The following is a 25003-nucleotide window of genomic DNA, read 5'->3' on the forward strand; positions in this document are numbered from 1 at the left end:
TGTCACGACAGATGTACAGTTTTGAAAATATGTTTTCCCCCTTATATTTCTTCATAGTAGCTTGCTTAAATAATCAGTGATTAGGTCTTAAAATAAGACATATTAATCCGATATGGGTTGTATAATGTTAAAATGTAGCCTGCATGATGCACAGTAAATTCTTAATGACTAGAGAAATATCAATATTATTTGTATTATTTTAACTTCACATCCCTATTCTGTCACAATTGTCATTACACTGCTGTGTTTATGTCAATTGCAGTCAATTGTCATTGCCAAAAATTGCAATACTTTGTTTTGATTTAGAATTTTATATTTATCATAAAAAACGTAGTTATACTTTCACTGTTGAGCAATAAATGCGTTATTGACGTACATTACCTACAACAGTTGGTGTTGATGTTTAGTGTTTTCGTGTGAATTGTAATGTTTTGAAGACAAGAGATTATTAACACAATGGGTAACCAACTTGTTGGTGTTGCACCGTCTCAGATATATCCAGTGGAACACTACCTCAGCGACCATGTAGATTTGACGTTCGATCAGAGGTATATATCATTATTTCATCACAAATGTAAATTTGTTTTTGTAGTGGTTGTTTCACAATATGTCATTATATATTTCTCTTTCAACGGCCTACTTTACCAAACAAAATAAGTTCTTAATAAATTGTATTTACTAAAAATGTTAATCAACGAAACATCTATTGACTAATAACAAAATGCGGTATAATTTTTAATATTAAAAACTTTCTAGTGATATGCACTCACGGTCACAACATATCAACATGAAATACTATCGATATTTAACTTTATCACTAGTTTTCCGGTTAATTAAGTACCAATTAAAGCTAACAGTACCATATTTTTCAAACAATAAGTTATCAAGTATATCTAAACTAAAATGAGCATAATTTGAATTTTTTCAGCCTTGGCTCAACAAGATTCCTGAAAGTGGCGAGGGCGCGGTCCCGCGAAGGTCTAGTGGTCGTTAAAGTGTTTGCGGTACATGACCCATCATTACCGTTGGCTGAACACAAGGAGCGAATATTGAAGATTAAAGAGCAGTTGGTTTCGGCATTCAATTGTTTACCCTTTCAGAGGGTTATAGTGAGTAATTTTCTTCAAATACACATAATTTAATAACTAATCATTAAAATATGGATTAGAAACATAGCATCGTGTATAGAGTATCATAGTGGCATAAGAAAGAGGGATTACAGAGAGGCCATGGCTCCAGGCGGTATGTGCTGCAATTGAATATACAATTTCGAAGAAGCACACATCTGAAAAAATAAAAAAGTCAGGAACTGAAAGAAACTTCTTATTTTCTAAAGTAGTGTATAAAACTTGGGTTCAATTAGCGATAAAAATTTACAGAAATTCTATTGTTATTGTATGAACATTTCTAGATTTTTTATATTTATCAATTTTGCCCTTTTAGCAATTGCATATTAAATATTTTTTGTAATATAGTTAAACAAGACCTTTTTTGCTCTCGCTTCAAGACTCATGCTAAGCTCAGAATTAGTAAACTCATCATACATAAATAAATTAAATTAGACAAAATTAAATTAGTTTCAATAAACTTATTATTATAAAATTCAGCTGACAGACAAAGCAGGGCTGCTCATGCGCGAATACTGCAAGTGCAGCGTCTACGACAGGATGTCGACCAGACCGTTCCTAACCACGCTAGAGAAGAAATGGATTACATTTCAAGTGCTGTATGCCTTACACAGAATGCATAAGATTGGAATTTGTCATGGTGATATTAAGGTATGTTTATGTTTTAATTATAATAATTAAACTGATTGCCTCGGTGGTGTAGTTGTGCTGAAGATTTGGGTTTGATTCCCAGGTTGAGCAAATTGATTTTGGGTTTTTCTACCTATTATCAGCCCAGAGTCTGAAACTTGTGCCCAATATGGCGATTGGTTCGCCCCCTTTCACTTCGTGGGATGGTATGAATGGCTGAAAATGGTTGCCCAAGTTGCGCTTTTGCCTACCCTTTCTGGGAACAAAGGCGCGAGTGTGTGTGTGTGTGTATAAATATTATTTTCTGGTCAAAATTATCTTTTTTTTCACGTATTTTATAACCAAATAGCCACAACAGCACATTACTTACCTGACTATTTGGTAAGTACTGCTATTTCCTTCCATAGTTTCCTTCCATTGTTAGTTAGTTCATTTATAGGGGCTAATTTCTGGAACTGAAGAATCTATTTTGAAAATTATTTCACTAATAGGAAGCTACATTACTCCTATGGCCTATAGGCTTATTTTTTTTAACCTGGGTAATTATTGCGGGCAGAGCCACAGGCAAAACTAGTGTTGTAATAGTTTTGATAAATAATACATAATGTTTTTCTATGTTTTGTTTTTCAAACAGCAGTCAACTCTTGCCACTTAATGTTAACTTTTACTATTTATTAACATTTCACTGATAGCTAGAGAATATAATGGTAACATCATGGCTGTGGGTGTTGCTTACTGACATAGCGTCGTTCAAGCCGACGTTCCTACCAGATGATAATCCAGCCGACTTCAGCTACTTCTTCGACACTTCTAGAAGGAGGTTGTGCTATGTAGCCCCTGAGAGATTCGTCAGAGCACCCGACCCACACAGCAAAAGTGACGTAAGTGTTATTTTCCTAGAAAGTAATAGTACAATTTTTTTTTTATTGCTTTCTGTGGCTACATCAGCTTGCCGTTATAAAAATAAAAAGTAGAAACACCATCCAACACCTTGAATTACAAAGTATTGTTTGGTATTTCACTGCGCTTGTCATCCTATGACATGAGATGTTGTCTTATCATGTCCAGTAGTTACACTGGCTACAATGTCCTTCAAACCGGCACACAATAGTAACTACACACTGCTGCTTGACGGCAGAAAGAGACATTAAGGTGGTACCTACACAGGCGGACTTTCACATATTAAAGACCTACCACTAGTAATTAAATTATATTCTATCTAAATATATTTAATGTATTTTTTCTGATACATTTGATAAGCAAATGATAAGTATCGCAACAAGGATTTATAATTTAACAATAATGTATTCAGGCATTCGACATAATAGCCGATATATTAATGATATGATATAACTTATGTTAGATCTAGACTTATCTGCATAATCAATGTAAATAATTCTAATTCTGAGTATTATGTGTCCATTCTCCAAACTTAAAATATTATCCATGTTTGAGTCATTGAATCTAAAACATAAATAAAGCGTAAATGTACCGTCTACATAATAACATTTGATAAGTATTTAATAATAGCATCTTTTTAGCGGCGACAGCTTAGTTGGTTGTGGAACGGACTGTTGAGATGAATGTCTGCAGGTTTAAAACCCAAAAGTACTACACACCTCTGACTTTTCTAAAATTATGTGTGTATTCTTTGTGAATTATCGCTTTATTTAACGGTAAAGTAAAAATTGTCAGGAAACGTGCATACCGGAGATGTTCTCGATAGGAATTTTAGGGGCGTGAAGTCTGCCAATCCGCACTAGGCCAGCGTGGTGGACTAAGGCCTAATCCCTTTAGTAGTAGTAGAGGCCTATGCCCAGCAGTGGGACAATATATTATACAGGGCTGATGTAATATTATTATTATACTTTTATTTCATACAAATGCCAAGGTATACCAATCAAAAAGTATGTTTTTCTTGCAGAGTGATGATAAGTCAGGAGGGCTGTTACTCAGCGAGTCGCCGTGTAAAGTGGGCGAGTTAGTCCCAAGCATGGACATTTTCTCAGCGGGGTAAGCTTATAAATATATAGCTAATCTCCAAACAATACTCTTTTTATTACTTTCTTATCAACTCATGGTATAAGGAGTTTGTTGTTCTGGTTTTAAATTTTCAAAAGCATTACTATTAATCTCATGAGGATGAAAATAATTCGCCTGGCGAGTACCTTGTTTTTAATATGAATGCGTAATATCTTTTGTAAAACAGCCAGTGTCCGTCATCATTACAAATTATAATATTAAAACAAGCCAGTACCTAAAATAAAGCAAAAATAATAAAATAAAATGATTATTTTCCGAAGGTTCAACATTAACTTAACATTTAGTTTTTTTCGTAATAATGTGTTGAATATTCAACTCCCGACGTTTTGAAAAGTTTGCAGCCTCCATGGTTACGGGGCAGACTATTGTGTTGTTCATCCGATAAAGTTGATGATACAAAATCTACCGTTATTTTAGAAAAAAAAAGATTAGTCGTAAACAACCGTAGCCCCGTGACCGACAAGGCCGTAAAGTCTTTTAAATATCGTAAAAATAAAAATAAAATAAAAAAAAAACACGACAAAATTCGGAAATTTTTATTTCAATAAAAAAAAAATATATAATTAAATTTCTTCCCAGCTGCGCTCTCCTAGAATTATGGAATGATGGCACACCAGCGCTAGACTTGCCTGGTCTTCTTGCTTACCGTAATGGAGAGGATAGACCTCCAACAATGACCCTGGGGGAAGGTTGTGAACCGGCCCTTAGAGATTTACTGCACTCTATGACCGAACGGAACCCTAAGGACAGACGCAGTGCTGAACTGTACCTCGATGAGGCTAGAGGAAAGTGAGTGTTATTAATATGTTCATAGAGTCCATTTAATATTTACATCTAAAACTATTTTGTATAGATTTTGTTTGAATTTGTTTATTAAAATCACATGAATAAAAAATGCCGTTAAAGTATTCATTGATTTGTTCTCTATTAGTACGGTAATTTTAGGAATGGATCCTACCATATTATTTAATTTAAATAGTTGTAAAATTAAATTAAAATAAATTACTAGTCAAGCACATTGTAAGCTACTTATATATCGTTAAAAATAAAAACATTATGAAACTTTTAAATTGCAATTGTAAAATATTTTCGATTTGTGCGCTTGCGCAACTTACGACACGGGGTTTTCCACTTTACTGACATATTTTTTTAGGCTTTTCCCCGAATACTTCTACTCATTCCTGCAATCGTACATGCTGATATTCTCAGCGCAGCCCATCCTACCACCAGACGAGAAAATACTCCGTATCCACCAGGACATAAGGAACATAATAAAGATCTTCACTCAACCCTCAGACGCTAAAAACTACAAGGACTTGGTCGAAGAGACCACGGAACACACAAATGTAGACAACATAGACAATTTGAAGGATGGTTTTAAAGTGTTGAGTGTTAATGTGAATGATTATGATGATGAACCTGATGATAAGTCGCCTGACGGTCAGGATTTAGGGCCGGACAGTGAGGGGTTGATTCTGATTACGTCATTGGTGACGTCATGCATCCGCGGCTTGCATCATTGCACGTCCAAATTGTACTGTTTGGAGATACTGCAGTTGTTGTGCGAGAATTCTAGTTCGGAGACGATTTTGGATCGAATATTGCCGTATATTGTGAGTAATTTTCACTTGTATTTGTTTTAGTATTACTAGTGTTGAAATATAAATTATAATTTAGGGATTATTTAGTTTTGTGACGAAATTTTCAGATTACCTATGAAATATTTATAGTTGTTATAATTTACATAATTTTACATGAGTTGTATTGAAGGCATGTGAAAGAAACGATAATTTTCTATTACTAAGGAATTTTATTTAAAAAAAAAACTTAAGGATTTTTGCAACTCTATCATTATCAATGTTTTAAGAGGATAAAAAAGACATTGTTAAAAAATCAAATACTGTTTTTTTTTAAATAATAATTGTGTGTGGTCAGATCCACCTGTCGCAGTCGTCGGTGGCGCGCGTGCGCGCGGCGGGCGTGTGCGCGGGCGCGCGCGCGCTGCGGGCGGTGCGGCGCGTGCCGCCGGGCGACTGCAACGTGTTCCCCGAGTACGTGCTGCCCGAGCTGGCGCCGCGCGCCACCGACCCCGCCGTGCCCGTGCGCATCGCGTACGCCAACAATATCGGTCACTTATCCTTTTATAACTAAGCTTTTGTTCGCGGCTGAGCCCGCATGAAATTTTTTTCCGGGATAAAATTTTCCGGGAAAAATGTTCCGCTATATATTTTCCCGGGATAGTCTCTGGTTTCTCAGAATCACAAACCATTTCCATATGAAATTTCATCGAAATCCGTTTGGTAGATTTTGAGTGACATTAAAAGAATTTTTAACTAATTAAAATATTTTTTAAGTATTTCCTGAAATTAGCGCGTTCAAACAAACAAACTCTTCAGCTTTATATTATAGTATAGATAACTCATTACGAACTAGATTACGTCACTGATAATTAATACTCAAACATACAGTGCAAATAAAATATGTATCGTTGACCAAGTTTGAACAAAAATTAACTCAAATAATATACTTGTGGTACTTTTATCATTATTAACTGCACCCAATAAGTGTTAAAAAGATTAAATATAATATTTTATTAAACTAAACTCACTCAACTAATCTATTAATTTACTATATTTTCATGTAAAATTTAAATTTACAGCAAAATTAGCGGAAACCGCTGTTCGATTCTTGGATCAAACGCAGAACATGATCGATAAGGAAGCTGCTAATATTAACTATGAAACTGAACTATCAGCATTACACGAAATGGTACGTATATTATATAAATATAGCGACTTTATAGTCCTTTTTATTTTTTTTAATCTAACTCTATACTGTACTCGTTTAAAAACGGTGTAATACAAAACAAAAATAAATTTGTGAATTGTAAATGATTTATTAATATTTTAAAAGGGGTTTTATTACGGTAACTAAACGTATGTTTAAAAACGATGTATAATACCCTAAAGACTTTATAAGAACGTTAAAATATCCGTTTTAGTTATGTACTATTTGGATCCTTCGAACTGGACGAATAGAGGAACTTAACGTTTTCCATCTCCTTTAAGTTATAATAAATCAGTATAAAAACACATTGTGTAGTGCCATAAATGCGTCAGCATATAAAAAAACCTCGCAGTTGGAAACTATTTTGGTCCTTCGAGTCGAATAATTAGAACTTTTTTGGCAATCCCTACCTTATGGTAATAATAATACGGTACATATTTAGGTGCGGTCAACAGTGTCCTATCTCTTAACGGACTCGCAAGCTGTCGTCAAGAGAGCGCTGGTGGAAAATGGCATAACGAAACTTTGCATATTCTTCGGTAAACAAAAAGGTAATTAGTGTTTTTTTATGGTTTTATAATACTATTTGGATTGTAGCTTTTCTATTTTTTATATATTTAGTTTGATTTTATTTATCATATTGTATTTTTTGTAAGTAGTTAAAACTCAATACCAAATACTAAGTTTCCAAAAGGATAAAAGTCCATTAATAAGTATACAATTTAAATAGTTCTAAATGAATCTCCTTTTAAACCGATATTAACTAATTTTTGCTTACAAATAAAAAATACTCTAAAAGGAAAAAATTGTACACAATTCAATAAAATACAAATTTTTACTAAAATATAAAAAAAAAACGCTAAAATGATAAATTTGTTTACAACTCTCTAAAAACATCACTTTTGGTACAGCAAACGACGTGATCCTCTCTCACATGGTGACGTTCCTCAACGATAAGGAGGAGGTGGCTCTGAGGGGCTGTTTCTTCGAGAGGGTTGTCGGTGTTGCGTCCTATGTTGGGCAACATGCCGCGCCTATACTGGTGCCGTTGTTGCAACAGGTACGTGTAATGGCGTATAATTGTGATATATTTTTTTTATACGAACGCAGCAAAGTAGCTCCATTGCACCTGATGGTAAGTGGAGTGGGGTCCAATAGAATGTCGACTGACGAGAGATGTCCCCTCGACAGTTGGCACAATTATGCCGGCCTGGTGAAGCCGGATATACACAGGGTGATCCCGGAACGCGACACACTTATGTAGACGACCGCGGGTTGTAACACCTTGTGTACGGTGGTCATTATCCAGGATATAAAATATATCCTACCATCAGCAAACCAATTATACTATTATGTTTGAAATTTGAAATAAATTCTCAATAAGAAATATGTTAAAATTTAATTCTTTCATTCCTCTTATAATATATCTCGAAAATTTGTCCTTTTCACATAAATTGTAAATACGAAATTTTTCATTTGATATTTAATTTTTGAATATCTTGCTTTCCATAATATGTATAGTCTTACTTATAAAAATTTCACAAAACTATGCTTAGTTAAAACACAAATTTACTCGATCAGCTGTAAGTCAAACCCGCCATCTTGCCTCTTAATAAGATTTAAACTAGGAAACCGTTAATGTTTTTGACAGCTATTTAAGCAATTCTTAACCACCTTTTAACGCTAAAACAAGTTTATAAGACAGATACCCCCTTATTCATAAACGTTTTTTATCTAACGGCCGAGTAAGCCTGTGATAACAAGTCTGTTTCTCAGTGCTGACGGCATGGCTGCCTTCGCAGTGCGTAGACGTAGGGCCGTTGTGATTGGCTAATATTGAAATACAACAATAATAACCAATCACAACGGCCCTATGTCTATTTCTCAGTGCCGTTGGGCACTGAAAAACAGGCTTGTTATCACAGCTTTACTCCGTCCTTAGATAAAAAATGTTTATGAATAAGGGGGATAGAGTTTACTCGAACCTCGATAACATTTTTAATAATTCAAAGCGACTTATACTTTGACCTGCAGGGTCTAACTGACCCGTCGGAGTGGATCATAGCGAAGGCTCTCCGCGCCACCACGAGCCTGGCCGAGCTCGGACTGCTTCCCAAACAGAGTCTGTGCGACCTCGTGGCGGAGAGTGCCGTCTGTCTCGCTCATCCTAATTTATGGGTAAGTTTTTTTTTATATCTCTTAGAATTCGAGTGATTGTCACGCAATCGAATTGTCTCTGGATTAGTGTCTGAAAAAAATAATAAAACATAACTATTGCTTGCACCACGACAGTTCAGTAAATTTCTAGTTATTAACCAAATACATCAAAAGAGTGTTTTTATAGATTATGAATTTACTTATCGCTTGCTTTAACGGTGAAGGAAAACATCGTGAGGAAACCTGCATACCTGAGTTCTCTATAGGAATTTTGAAGGTCTGTGAAGTCAATCCGCACTAGGCCAGCGTGGTGGACTAAGGCCTAATCCCTCTCAGTAGTAGAGGAGACCCAGCAGTGGGACAGTATATAATACAGGGTTGGTATTATATATATGAATTTCCTCTCAGATCCGGCATGAGGTGTGCGGGCTAGTGTCGTGTGTTGCGAGTCTGCTGAACCCTATAGATGTGAACTGCAAGATATTGCCACTCGTGTGGCCGCATCTTAAACACAAACTCATACAGGTACTTTGATATTCATATATGTATTTTTTTTTTATACTTTTTTTTTAAAGAGGTAACGTTTGCAAGTTTGTTTTTAGATTTGTATGGGCTCATCTCTGGAACTTCTGAACCAATTTGTTTTTTTTTATTAATAGGTAGCTATATTACTCCTAAGTGCTATATATAGGCTTGTTGTCTTCGAAAACCTTTTCACATGGCAAAATCTAGTCTATTATAAGAAAAATGTATAGGTGAAACTAGAGGGTTTTTTTCTATAATAATAGATAATAAATGATCATCATTCATACCTCTGGATCTATCGCAGGAATTGATCAATCAGTACAAAGTTTGATCGCAACGATCAGATACTGATTGTTTTGAGTGATATTGTATCTTTTCCATACTTCTTTATGTTTTTTTTTTCTGTAAATAGTAATCACAAAGTGTGTGTGTGTGTTTTTTTACAATGTAAACTTTTTTATATAGCCCAACATATTTGTCTCTCAATCAATCAAAAAAATTCAGACCACTGGAAAAAAAACATCACACAAACACCAAAATTTATGGATTTTAAATTCTCATCCAGAATCACCTAAAGACTCAAATGGTCAATTTCTATAGGTGGAACGGGCAGAGCTCCTGCTGGAGAGTTTAGCTGATCCTATCCCGAGGAAGGTCCTGGACGCGGTGCTGCGGCACGGAGACGTGGACCGGCTGGTGCAGACCCTCAGGGAGCGGAGGAACACCAGGTTAAAGGTAATTGTACTGATTATGATTTTGAGGTGTATTTGTCTCTGCTTAGAAACATATGTCACGAACATGCTCATGTTTTTTTTTTTGCGAACTGCCGCGGTAATCACTGGGGATACCCTGCTGATGGTGTACAAGCGATCTCCCGGCTTAGCAACCACGGCAGTGCCAATGAAGATTTGGTGGGCCCTACCGCTATCACTGAGGGTGCCAGCGGACGGTACGCTGGCAACCCGCAGCTATCCGCTCACGGGGCCCGGGAGGAAGAAGGGAGGGGATAGAGGGAAGGAAGAGAAGAGGAAGGAGCTTTGTTAGGATGGTTGGAAGGGAAAGGGAGAGGAGATGTTCGCGAACCCTTATAGGCCTCAATGTGTATTTGGCAACCAAGACGTATACACATTACACTATGTGCCTAGAGTCGCGGCATACTGTTCCCCCGTGCATGAGCGTGCATTCGGTGTGAAGTCCGAGCGCACAACAATTGCCTTGGGGGGAACATGTTCATGTTGGCATCGCGTTAATAAATGAAACCACGTTTTTACCTATTTTTTATTATTTTTTTTTATTGTTTTCTATGACGGCACGAGCTTGCTGTTCGCCTGATGGTAAGCAATACGACCACCCATAAACAGTAGAAACACCATCCAACACCTTGAATTACAAAGTATTGTTTGGTATTCCACCGCGCTCGCCATCCTGAGACATGAGATGTTAAGTCTTATTATGTCCAGTAGTCACACTGGGTACAATGTAACATTGTGCCAAATATTAAAGTTTAAGTAATAAATATTTCCATTTCAGGTAAAACAAGGCACGATGCCGCAGTACTCCGAGATGGGACAGCAACTCAGGAACCTGTTTCGAAGACTCGCGTCGGACGGTGAGACAATCGAAGCATATATTACTTTTTTTATCCTTAAACGTATTGTGCTGCGTGTGACTGCTTCGCTGGCGAAGTTTTGGCGAAGTCTCGGGTTCGATTACCGGATCGGACATAGTGGTATTAGGTTATTGTACTAAGTAGCCGGGAGTCTGGAATTTGTGTTAGATATGGCGATAAGCTTGGCCTCTATCACGTCAATGGCGGAATACACACGGCGGAAAGTAGATACATCAGTTTTGCCCCTGCCTACCCCATTGGGGTTAAAAGGCATGTGCGTGTTTGTGTGTGCGTGTGTGTATGCGTGTGTATGTAAAATTAATATTTTATATGTTTTTTCAGGTATGACAGAACACGTAGAGAACCAACTGCTGGCCATGAGCGCGCATCTCATCAAAATACAGAGTTCGTCTACACAGGTAGCACAGTGCAATATATCCCTTGACCCATGCGAATTAAGACCGAGTTTCCCTTTCCGAAATCTTCAATATTTATTACTCTGTGAAATCGAAAGAAAAAAAATATATTTATTTACATCATATTTTTAGTATCAATAATCGACATGACACATATCTACAACAATAATTTTGTTTAATGATTTTTAATGTATAAATAAATAGCGCATTATCGTGATTCATGGAACTTGGGGAGGCCTTTGCCCAACATTGGGACATTATAGACTAATATAGTACAACAAATACACATGAGACCTTTGTTACAGCACATAACAGACGCCCCCGGTCGTCTATCGTTGACCAACACCGCGATATCCCGCTCCGTACAACTCGACTCCAACGTGGGCGACACGCTGCAGCACAATGCCGCCAAATTGTACTCCTCTACACAGACTAGGTAAAACTCAAGGGCGTAGTTAGGGGCCGTATTGTTGATACAGGGCCCCTAAGTTTAGGGGCTCCTCTAGGTACATATTTAGGGGGGCCCCGAACTTTAACTTTATTTACATGTATCAATGATACAGCGCCCCCGAACTTTAGGGGTCCCTTTTGGCCCCTATCTATATTAAACTAAGGAGGCGCCTAAAAGTTCGCACTGTCCTGAAAGGCTTAATAAATTTTGATATAGGGCCCCTAGCAAGCTACGCCACTGGTCAAACTACAATGCCCTATTTCTATTTGATTAATTTTGTTGCGGTTAAAGACAAATTAGAGTTCCCTAAGGCTTGCCGAGTTTATAAATAGGCTGATCCCGGAACGCGACACTTACGTGGGCCACTTTAGCGGGTTTTAACGCCTTATGTACGGTGGTCGCTATCTGGACGGATATAAAATATATCCTTCCACAAAGGATATAGGGATACATACACACATTTATCTATACTATTATATAAAGCGGAAGAGTGTTTCAACGCGATATTCTCAGGAATTACTGGTTCGAACTGAAAAATTATTTTAGTGTTGAATAGTCCACTTATCGAGGAAGGCTATAGGCCTATATCATTACTCTATGACCAATAGGAGCGGAGCAGGAATGAAAAATGTTGCAAGAACGGGGAATTTTTCATCTTAAAAAATTCAAAAAATATGTTATAAAACAAAGATCACATCTGTCTGCCTGACTGAACGCGATAAACTCAAAAACTAACCAACGGATTTCTATAAAATTTGGTATGGAGATAGTTTGAGACCATAGGAAAAACATACGCTCCCGGGAAGATCTATAGCGGAAAAACTTTATCACATAGGCGGAGCCGCGGGCAAAAGCTATTTTTAATTTATAGGTTATACATTTGTATTTTGTCCACAGACGGACTCATAAGACGTCGGTAACGCACGAGACTCACATGAACACTGAGTGGCAACACATGTTCGGACAATCGCAGGACCAACATTCTAGAGGTGAGATATTGGTGATATATTTTAGTAAGATAACTATGTTTGTTTCTAGAACATTTTTATCTATAAAAGATCTTATAATCCATAGTGTCTGTAGTCATATTTTACTACATCTAAAAGAGGTATTATGCTTTGCCAACTGACTTGAGTTAAAATAACAACTAAATAAAAACCTCATAACATGATTTCTTTCTGTCTATTTTATAATATCTTTAAGTATAAATGCTTCCATTCCACCAGGATTCGAGAAAAAAAACATTACAATGTAATTTATATAATAAAAACCGCGTTTCGCTCGTACGTCGGGGTAAACGCTTCATACTCATTTTATACTGGGCGTTGATCACGGCTTCTTCATGAAAAACCTTTACCGCTACAAAAACAACTAAAACAGTACGACGCTAGCGCCATCTAGACAATCTGATTAAAAACTTAATTAATTCCCATAAGAGCAAATTACCGGGATAAAAAGTAGCCTATAAGTTTATAGGTCTTTGTCTACCCGTGTGTCAAAATTCATTAAAATCCATTCAGTTGTTTTCTTTTTATTTTTTCCACACTAAACAGGTTACAATCATAATACAAACTCAATGCTACAAATGAGGTTTCTTAACATAATTATAACCCAAACTTGTGTTTCACAATTTAATTTGGGTTTACTTCAAACAAACATCGAAACATATTCATAAACTTTCGCATTTATAATATACTAGCTTTTGCTCGCGGCTTCGCCCGCGTGAAGGAGTTTTTCGGTTTTTTTTTCGACTTACTTAATGTTTCTCGTTATATTACGACCAAATTACACAAAATCATTATAAATTCTAGCCTATGTGTTAATCTGATGTATAACCAATATTACTGTGAAATTTCATCGAAATCCGTTCAGTAGTTTTTTCGTGAAAGAGGAACAAACATAAATACATCCATCCTCACAAATTTCGCATTTATAATATTAGTAGTAAGGTAAGAAATATTTGATTGTAGTAACCGAGTCGGTGTCTGGGACGGGCGTGTCGTGTGGCACGAGTGTGGCGGCGTCTCACACCGCGTCCGCGCAGCCGCACCACTCGCAAATGGGCCACAGTGCCAGCTACGTGCAGTGTGAGTTCAAAACAATATTACAATAATAATATCGGACCGCATTATACTGCTTTGTTAAGCTCAAAAGCGGTATCTCCAAAAAAAACTCAAAATTTTGGTTTTTATGGCGTCGGAAAGCTTAAAGAAACACCCATCCAATAAATTTACCTAATAACGGTATCTTGTTTAGAACTTGGTAAAATAAAACCTTAAGGTGGTAGCTCAAGGTCCATTTTCATACATTTTGTTTCGGCTTTAATCTGGGTAACTAAACAAGTATTGGCAAGTAAAGAATTTAAATTCACGTCTAGTTAGTGATTATTTCTCGCAGTTGAAAGAAAAATGTAAAAATAATTAATAATCATGGATATTTCGGCCTTTAAAATTTAATATGACGAAATTTTAAAGGCAGAAATATCCATGATTATTAATTATTTTTACGTTTTTCTTCAACTGCGAGAACTAATCACTAACTAGACGTGAATTTAAATTCTTTACTTGCCAATACTTGTTTAGTTACCCAGATTAAAGCCGAAACAAAATGTATGAAAATGGACCTTGAGCTACCACCTTAAAAGAAATTCTCTCTCTCAGTTTTACAAACAAAACTATAAAACTATATTTACAAAACTCCGATTATCTCGAAATAAGGTTTCCCTGACATACCGCTTTTGCGCTTAGCACGGCTGTATATATGCTACAGAAAACGCTTGATATATGCATTAAAAATGCAACATTAAATAATAAGTTTTAGGAACAACAAAACCTACGTGTTAATTTTTTATTTCAAAATCAGCGTTCTAAGAGGACAGTTTCTTTACAAAGCTCTGCTCAATAATCGTAACAGGCCGGCATAATTGTGTCGATTCTTGAGGGGTAATCTCTCGTCAGTGGACATTATATTGTCCTCCATATAATATCAGGTGTAGTGGGTCATTTTACTGTGCATAAAGAAATCGAATGCGCTCGTTTTCTCACGGCCTTAAGTTGAGTTTAAAAAAGCGATAGCCTAGTTGGGTGTGGAACGGACTGCCGAGACGAATGTCCGCAGGTTCAAATACCAAGGGCACACACCTCTGACTTTGCTAAAAAATAAAAAAAATCATGTGTATTCTTTGTGAATCTACCGTTCGCTTTAACGGTGAAGGAAAATATCGTGAGGAAACCTGCACATCTGAGTTCTCTATAGGAATTTCGAAGGTGTGTGGAGTCTACCAATCCGCACTAGGCCAGCGTGGTGGACTTAGGCCTAATCCCTCTCAGTAGTAGAGGAGGCCCGTGCTCAGCAGTGGGCAAGTATATAATACAGGGCTGATATTATTATTATTATTTATTAAGTTGAGTTTGACAAAGTATTTATTTTTCAGATAGCATGGCGCCTTGTCGTGTGGAATTGAGAGACTTAACTGCACGGATGCAACAGAAATTCCAGAAATCATTAAGGTATGTTCAATGTAACAACATAGATGAAATGTTTGACAAACATAGTTAAGATACAATTAAAAATCAACCCTATGTGGTTGCCTCACGAATGGTTCATTACGCGTTGTTTGTTTTACTAATATTGACAATATATGACGGATCGTAATACTGAGTTAATTTTTGTCAGGAATTACTCGCACTGTATGTATAGTCAACTACGAAAGTAGTTAAACAAATAAAAAATTTCAAGTCGCCTTTAAACTTTTATGTCCGTATGAAAAATCGTTTTTTCTTGACTAAAACAAACTTCAAAGGATTTACCTTATTTCATATGGAGAAAAATAAATCGAATAAAGTTAATATGGACAAGCGTTTTAAAGTAATGTAGCTACTTTTGTGACTGACTGTACACATTAATCCCTACGCTTGTACATCAAGCCAATTCTTCCAGAAATATAAATCATTGACGTATATTCTATAGACACGAACATCCATATAAACTATTTGTTCAAAATCTGAACTAAAATGGCAACCAAAACGTCACTGTTATAGCCTATTTATTCACTTGAACAACAAATAATTTTATTTATTTCACTAATATTAATAACTCACATCCAGGTTTGCACATAGACTCGCGTTTCTATTTTATGAACGCCACTCCGTACACAACCAAAAGCATCAATATTGACACCGTTAAAATCAGTTTGAATAGATGAGAGTTCAATTCAGTTGAACGCAGTGAATGTTCGGAACGCCAAATTTAGTACGTACTACATATATATCGATGTCATAAATACTCTATAACAGGAGCCACGATAACATAGAAGACAACAGCGAGGAGATAATACCGCCGCCATCTTGGCGACCCGGCTCGCAGCTCCTGGCGTACTTACACGAACACAAGTAAGTTATTTTAGGAATTAACCAAGTATGTCTATGGTGTTTATGGTATAAGAGTGGAATGTCCCTGGAGAGATGTCGACTAACCAACAAGCTTATCAGTAATTATTGCGGATAATGATGCTGATACATCTTACTAATATTATGAATGCGAAAGTCTGTAAGAATGGATGTATGTACGTAAGTTTGTGCCTCTTTCACGAAAAAACTACTGAACGGATTTGGGTGAAACTTTACAGTCATATTGGTTATACATCAGAATCACACATAGGCTATAATTTATAATGATTTTGTGTAATTTGGTCATAATATAACCGTACGTATCAAGTAAGTCGGAAAAAAATATCCCGAAAAACTCGTTCACGCGGACGAAGCGAGCAAAAGCCAGTTAACCTTATATTTAAATTTAAATATTATAAAAATAAATCCATTGTAGTGAGGCCTTTATCCTGTTAAAAAAAGGAGTCCCATACTCAGCAGTGGACAGTATAATACAGAGCTATCATTTATATAATATAGAAATGGTCCTTCAAGCTGGTGTAACAATAGATAACATAGAACATAAATCTTATTCAAACTCAAAATTTTCTTTAGACTATAAGTATGTCATAAGATCTTTCGAATCGTCATGAATTTACCATCGCTTTGGAACATGTTATCGCTGAGAAAAAGCGCAAGAAACTCCCTCAGCAAGATTTGTCAAAATCTTTTTTTTTTTTGCGAAGTACCAAGGTTATGGAGTTATGTAATTGTGTTCAGGTCTCGCGTGAACCAGCTGGTGACCCTGCCGGCGCACCGCAACCTGTTCGCGTCGTGTTCGCACGACGGCACCGTGCGGCTGTGGGACGCCGCCAAGTTGCAGGGACACGCGCATATAAATAGGTAAGGTCATTTTATTTTGTGTTTTTTTTAGTATTTTTATTTTTTTAAAATAATTGTAAAGAAAATTTTTTATAGAGTTGGTAAGACTCGCGTTTATTGTAGTCTCAAACACACACGCACACGCGAACGTGCGTACACGTACACCCACACGCATACGTACATACACGCGCACGCGCATCCTTCATGAGATGTATACTACCCTTGTTCTAATGTAAGGAAATGTCTATTAACATATTAAATTACGACTAGGAATAACAGAAAATATTTGTTTTAGGTCTAAAACAATGTACAACAGGAGTGCTGGACCGGTGTTGTCTTTGGTTTCGTGTGAAAACGGACAGTCTTTAGTAGCCGCCACGCAGGAAGGATCGATATTTGTGTTAAGGTAAAATTACAAAGATTAATAGATATTGTCTAGTATCGATTAAAAATCGATTCAGCTCAAATTCTGCTTACAGACTATCATATTGTTATACCCATGAAAATATTAGAAGAAACTGCTAAACCCTTTATTCATGGACGTTATTTATCTAAGGTTTGTTTTCTCAGTTTCGTTTATCTGACGGCTCGCTGTTTCTCAGCTTTGTTTATCTGACAGTCAACTAGATTAAAGTTGTATCTCAATATTAACCAATCACAATGGCCCTATGTCTACGCACTGCGAAGGCTGCCATGCCGTCAGCACCGAGAAACAGACTTGTTATCACAGCAATGCTCTGTTCTTAGATAAATAACGTTTATGAATACGGGCATAAGTGTTTCGTCGATTTTTTTGGTAAAAATATGTCATATAAATTTGTCCCGCGGCTCCGTCTGCGTGAATGTCTTCCGAACCGTGTAGTCCTAAACACCATCATTGGGGTATTGTCTCATTGGTTCAGTTTCAGCATATGTTTGCTGTTGACTAAGAAGTCCTGGTTTCGATCAAATCAATTTATTTGCTGCATACAGATTACATGCATATTACAAGTGCTATGTAAAAATGGATTGTCTCGCCATATTCTACTCTTACTGAGTTTGCAATTTTTTTTTGCCGAACATAATAAGTATCATGGCAGTAGTGTTACATTGCATTACTTATTTCATTACATTCGTTTCAATTCAATAGTTATACAGTTCTAACAGTTTTACTAGCGGGGAGCGAGCTACGCATCAAATAGCGGAATCTCGCTCCTCCTTGACACCCAGCGCGAACCACACATGCCAGCCGCCTTAGTTATAATTCTAAGATTATGAACTAGTTGGAAGATTTGTAAAATTACACATACAATTTATAAAATCATTAAAAAAAATTAGTTTGACTAACATATCATACCAAGGATTGGATTCTCTAGAGAAAGTTGGCATTAGTTTTAAGATGATTTAATCCTTTCTTCAAGTATAAGTATTACTTTGTGTCGCCGTCTCGCGTCGACACCATGGTAGAGTGGGTAGAGGTACTAATAAATTGCCGTCCTGCAGGGTAGACAGCGGGTCATCCCGCATGACGCTATCCCAATGCAGACAGCTGGAGACGAGCGTGGAGGGGGAGTGGTGCGCGCTGGCGTGCGCCGGCGGGGTGCACGCCGGGGTCATATCCTACGGGACCCTGCGCGCTGCTGTTGTGGGCTGGGATCTGAGGGCGCCCGGTGAGTACCTACAGGGTGATGTAAAAAATTATGGTACAGGGTGTTATAAGAGTTGTATACTGACACCTCAAAAGGATCTTATGATATTATGTGGAGTAGCGTCTAGGTAGAGTATCGAATGACGAGAGATGATTATCCCTCGTCAATCGACATAATTTACCGACTTGACATATACAGGCTTCATGGTCCCGGGGCGGACTGGGGTGTTGTTCATCCGTAATGTCAAAGTTACAATATTTACCTACATTTTACAATTATACAAACGTCGAAACGTTGGGAGAAAACTAAAATATAAAAAACCGCGATAAAATCCGAAAAGTAGTTTGATTTTAATGTCTAACATGCGCGTAAACATAAGAAATTGTTAAACATAAGAAATCAATATACAGGCTGATCATTTTTAATAACATTTTTTTTTAAATAAAACTACTGTCTTTGCCTACAGGCAACGCGTGGAAACTGCAAGGTGACCTGAAGCAGGGCGTGTACACGTGCCTGTACGCGAACAGCTGCGGGTACCTCGCCGTGGGCACCTCGAGCGGCGCCGTGTGCGTGTGGGACCTGCGCTTCCAGCTGCCCATCACTACTGTTAGACACCCTAACTGTGAGTGCTTACTTGTAACTCAACATGCTGATATTCTGTCGGCTCACTATGACAAGGTTCTATATATTTATAGCCTTCGCCAAACAGAGTATGGCTAGGTGTAAGTCGCGAGTTGATTTTCATGCCAATACGCATAGTAGTTTCTGTACTTTGTCATAGTAATTGACATTTGATCAATACGCGACGTTAGTGTCACACTCAGTCAAGCTTTTTTTATGGCGAAGCCTTTAAGCTACTAGTTGGATCCTGAATTTGTTCACTCATAGAAATTTAGATAACTTATTATGAGAACGGAGTTTCACTTACTTTTCATCGTTACACTTATGAAGGCAACACAACCGTCCGACATTCACCACGGACTGGGTGATATCGATAACCTCAATTATTTCGCAAAAAAACAATGTGTGTTGTCTGCCCGTAATCATGTAGGCTGTAGTCTTTCAAAAGTCGTAGGAAAACTATAAAAAAAACTACGATGAAGTCCGTAAAATAGATATATGGGATAATTATTAAAAAAAACTACGGTGAAATGCATAAAATAGTTATATTTGTATGTGTGTGTGTGTGTGTGTGTGCGTGTAGCGGAGCGCGTGCGGCGGCTGGCGGCGCGCGGCGGCGCGGGCTCGGGGCTGTGGGCGGCGGCGGGGCGCGACGCGGGCGCCTGGTGCCTCGAGGCGGCGCAGCGCACGCACGCGCTGTGGCCCAGCACCAACGCGCCGCAGCCGCTGCACTACACGCCGCCCGTCAGTACTAACACACTCTATACATTAACCCTTAAAGCATCCCAATGTTTGCCGGCAAACACGACAGCTACCATGACATTGCGGTGTGTCACGGGAATATAACCTTATATACTACATAATAAGGTTATTTTTCCGTGACACGCGTAATGCATATAGCATATAGCATCGGAATGTTTGCCGGCAAACATGACAGCTACATCACATTACGCGTGTCACGCAAAAATAACCTTATTATGTAGTATATAATGTCATATTAGTCCCTGAGACTCGCCGAGCATCACCGCCCAATATTATAAAATGCGTGCCACTGCTGGCCCTGGCTCACAAGAGTTGTAATAGCGGGGGTAAGGGAGTATAGTGTCTACACTACTCAACACTACACACATTATATACACTTCAGTTAAACTTAAACACATATTAGTCTCAGACTCGCCGAGATTCAGCTCGGTGTCATAAAATGCCTGCCACTGCTGATCCTGGCTTACAGGAGTTATAGTGGTGGGTGTAAATTCGGTACTCTAACATATTTGCACTAATATATTGCGCAAGAAGTTTCAAATGAGTTTACAGTAGTAGCAATATTTCAATAAATCTATAGATATGCACCGCAAGTCCTACTTCTAAATTTGCAGAAGACAATTTGCCACTATTCACGCGGTTAAAATCGCAAATATAAATTTCAAGTTTTCTTACTAAGCTGAATCCAGCCTTTCAGTTTTATTTGATCGTAAGGAAATTCGTTAAGAGTACATTCATATCGCTGACTTACTTATACAAGTTTCTAGGTTACATTTTTGCATAAATTAAGTTATATATGTCACATGATTCTATGTTTTTTTTTTGAGTAAAAAGAAATCCAATAATCGAAAAAGATAAATACAATGAAAATTTTAATTATTATCTGTTAAAATTTTTAGAAATATGAAGATTTTCAATCTCGTTTTTTCAACATATTATAAATGATAAAATTCGAATTAAGATAGTATCGATACTGCAAAATATCGATATACAAAATCATTGTCATTCATCAAATCATTAATTCCAAACTACACATCTAATTTATCGCTGCCATAAACTATGGATACTTGAATACTTTAATACAATAAAAAATAAAATAAAATGTTTCATTCATACATAAGAACATAAGAATATTTAATGATTACTTAAATAAAGTCGCTTATATACAACACAATAAAATCAATTGCATTTTCCACCAGGCCTCACACTACATAAGCGCAGTGTTCAGCGGCACGCGGGAAGGTTCTAGATTCCTCATAACAGGAGGTTCAGACCAAAGGATCAGATACTGGGATCTCGAACACCCTGAGGACTCGTACATAGTAGTGCACGCCCCCGCCGACCATTTGAGACATACACCCAATGCGGTTAAATACAGGTATGTAGTTTTTTTTATTTACGGCTCTGGATATTAATCGATGTTGATTTTAATTCGATTATATCTTGAGTTTATTTTGCTCGTAACCGGCGTAACAATATTAAAAAAATGTGAATAATTAGTTTTTGTTGTTTTAATGAGTAATTTAAAATTCATATGGCCGTGGCCAGTATTTCTTTTCTTTTTTGATAAAAAATTTAAGTTATTCATCTTTAAAAATGCATACTTTTGAAAGAGAAATAAAATGTTATTCAAACAATCAAGCCAGTTATATAACCTCCTTCCAGGAGTCGAATAATAGACGGCACGACTGTCATCCAAGAGTATTCTAAAGTCAACCCAAGCACACCCACAATCATAGAAGACAATGTGTACCGCAGCGTTGAATCTAGAAGCTTCTACCACACCGCTCCAATCACAGACCTAACCCTGGTTGAAGGTGTCAAACCCTACTTAGTAAGCTCAGCTGCCGACGGAGTTATCAACGTTTGGAAATAATATACCACTAGGTGGCGTCACTGAGTAAGCGGCCATTTTGAATTTGCTGTCAGATTTCCCGCGTCATTTTTGACATATTCATGAATGGAATGGTAAATACAATGTATGAATGCGAAGTGATTAGAAACTTGGAATTGATTACAATCTTATGTCTACAACCATATGACTGATATTAGTTTACAGAAAACAGGAGATGCCGAGGGGTCATAAGAGGCCATTAATTATTTCTTTATACGTAGAATCCGTTTATTATGACTTCGCCTATATCGACCAATCGCTTATTATGACGTAATTATATAACGAAGTTTGGTTTCCATATAAAATTCTTTGTACAAAAGTCATTTCACAAAACGTTTTGTATGACATCCGCTTATTATGATGTGTTTGTCAATTCCCTTCGATTTCACTATAAACGGATTCCACTGTACTTAATAATAGCTGTATGAATAGACATAAGATTTTAATACTGTGTTATGTTTCTTTACTTACGCTAGCTGAATACACTCAAAGTGCTGCCATCTGGTGAGACAAAAATATTGATTGTACAGATTTTCGCTATATTTTATTATTCACACACATATACAATACGACGCCATTTTTAAATTTGTTATTGAATTTTACAATAGTCAACTTTTATCATTTTCAATGTTATCCACTCAATATTTTAGCAGTTTTAGTAAACCTTATATTTATGATAACCAATATATATTTTAGCTTTGCAAGATTTTCAATTAGATTTCATAGTTAGATAAATATACCATGTTTAAATAAGCCCTCAGTTACGTGTAGTTTTGGCGAATGTAAAGATCATCAGTTAAATATATTATTACATAGTATTATAGTTGACGTTTTGTTATTGCTTGCAAGTTGGTATGATTCTCATGAAAGGTCACTGTAATCAATTTCGGGGTTTGAGTTAATAATTCAAATTTTTACGATGCGTTATTTGTTTTTAAAGTTAGTAAAATCGTTCATCGCTCTTTTTTCCGTGCCTAAGAATCTAATTATATGCGCATTCTTAAAGAATTTAATAAATTAATCTAATAAATAATCCACCTTGGTGTAATCTTCATATTTCGGTGTAATCGTTGGGTCAAACAGTCATTGTTTCAAAATACTTAGGTTTACTCATCTTCTTCTCTATATATGAAATATAATGATTTTTTATCATAATATGCACGTTGTATTGCAGAGCCCTATTTCCTATGCCATACTTTATCGTGACAATTCATAAAAAAAATAAAAATATTCAACTCGTCGCGTTTATAACAATTGAAAATTGCGTAAGGAATACCATTCCGCGCTAATTTCACGAAGTAACACGGCCATGTTACCAGTTTACAAAGTCATAGAGAATAAAGCCCCAACATGACTCAAATTCGACAACGAAGTAAGTCATATAAGTAATCATAATTGGGAATTTGAGTTGGTAACATGCTGTTCCTTTTTTGAAATGCTTTAAACATCCTAGTACCGCCATCTATGATTAATATATCTAATTAATTTATATCCAATGTTAACAGAGGGCGCTATAATCAACTTACATACTTACTGTATACCCTCAAAGAAAGTTGTTAATAGATTGAAATTAAACATTTGATCTGTGATTATTTACGTTAATACATTATGTATAAATATATAATTTTTCTAGTGAAAAGATAAGTCGTTATATGACTGATTGTTATTTATGTTCCCTTTTTATTTTTCCATAGATATTGCTTATTTAGATATTGTAAATAGGTTAAGATATTTTTATATTAAATCCATAATTCGTTATTTTTTGTTTGATTTCTACCCTTTTTCTTTATACTGAACTGAGATACTAACTGAGATACCGAGAATATAACTAAGAAGGCCAAATAAAATGTGGACTATTGGGGTATTGTCTCTCAATAATCTAGTAGCTTTTAAATATAACGATTATTTGTATTCGGGGTCACCAAAAGTTTTCTTCCAGCCGCAGTGGTAAAAGCAACTGCCCTTGCAGCCCCACTTAAAAACTCAATCCTGTGTAGCATAAGTTAGATTTAAGAATGACTATTATAAATTATTAAGGATAAAAAATATACAATTTTACTACTTACTTTAACTTACTGGTAGAATAACAATAAGCTACATCTACCCAAATTTTATGGCAAGTTATTATTGACACCCTCTTACTAGAATAATCTGTATAAATAAAAAGATGGGGACTAAAAATTTACGTTGACCGGTGTTATGGTACACTGCTTACTGTTAACATAAGGCTCCTATCTCACAGGCGTTTTATGCGTTAGCGTTTCTCCAACGTTTCCGCAGCGACGATGTAGCGTTTGCGCAGCGCGAACGCTTGCCACGAGACTTGCGACGTCAACTCGCAACGTTGTCGCTAATCAAGCGTTCAATAAATGCATACGCCAGTGGCGACCTAAGCTGACTCAAGTTCTTATGCCACTCAAAAATCATATATAAGTATATATACTTTGTAATAACATATATAATTGGTGGCAATAAAGAGTTTTTCATTTATAAAGCGTTGAAAAATGTTTAAAAAACGGGTCGCGAACAGTCAAACAATACACTCAAAAATCATATATATGTACTTTATAATAACATATATAAGAGATGGCAATAAAGAGTTTTTTTATTTACAAAGCGTTGGAAAATGTTTAAAAAACAGGTCGCGTACAGTCAAACAATAATTATGCAAAATTAACAAGTTATAGCATTACAGGAAGTGTCAACTGTCAACAGCTGTTGTTTCGGTGTCAGGGTGACCGGTTTTTTGACCCCAATGATAATGAACACTTAACAGCACTTTGGTACAACACTGAACATATAGCCCATTTTTATTACTTACTGTGTTACGGTATATAGGTTCACGCTCATAGCCCGAAGGGTTCGGCAGAGACCGGCATCTGGTGTTTTGCCGGGTAAATGTGCGATGGGCATTGAATAAATAGCAAATTCAAGTGAAACGCCGTTAAAAAATGAGGAAAAATCTGTTTAATCACTTCAGAACCTAATAATGTTCGTCAATAATCTTTACATATTATAAAACTGGCCACGTTTGTATGCCTGAAAGATATCTCAAACCTACCGAACAGATTACGATAAAATTTACTATGGAGATATTTAGA

General features: G+C 36.6%; 1 protein-coding gene across 1 annotated transcript; it reads left to right on the forward strand.

The window, feature by feature from the left end:
• Positions 1–221: 221 nt before the first annotated feature.
• Positions 222–23660, forward strand: LOC115443000 (phosphoinositide 3-kinase regulatory subunit 4). The gene is made up of 28 exons (XM_037441616.1): positions 222–548; positions 929–1109; positions 1608–1778; positions 2450–2638; positions 3682–3770; positions 4380–4589; positions 4954–5413; positions 5736–5928; positions 6460–6569; positions 7030–7138; positions 7499–7647; positions 8622–8765; positions 9153–9269; positions 9870–10004; positions 10800–10878; positions 11221–11297; positions 11600–11730; positions 12643–12734; positions 13716–13832; positions 15179–15254; positions 16041–16136; positions 16893–17015; positions 17290–17400; positions 18477–18643; positions 19089–19247; positions 19830–19990; positions 21208–21386; positions 21674–23660. The coding sequence occupies exons 1-28, from the start codon at positions 457–459 to the stop codon at positions 21882–21884; spliced, it is 4128 nt and encodes a 1375-aa protein (XP_037297513.1). The 5' UTR covers positions 222–456; the 3' UTR covers positions 21885–23660.
• Positions 23661–25003: the final 1343 nt, after the last annotated feature.

This window comes from Manduca sexta, chromosome 4 (assembly GCF_014839805.1).
Source record: "Manduca sexta isolate Smith_Timp_Sample1 chromosome 4, JHU_Msex_v1.0, whole genome shotgun sequence".
Lineage (NCBI taxonomy): Eukaryota > Metazoa > Arthropoda > Insecta > Lepidoptera > Sphingidae > Manduca > Manduca sexta.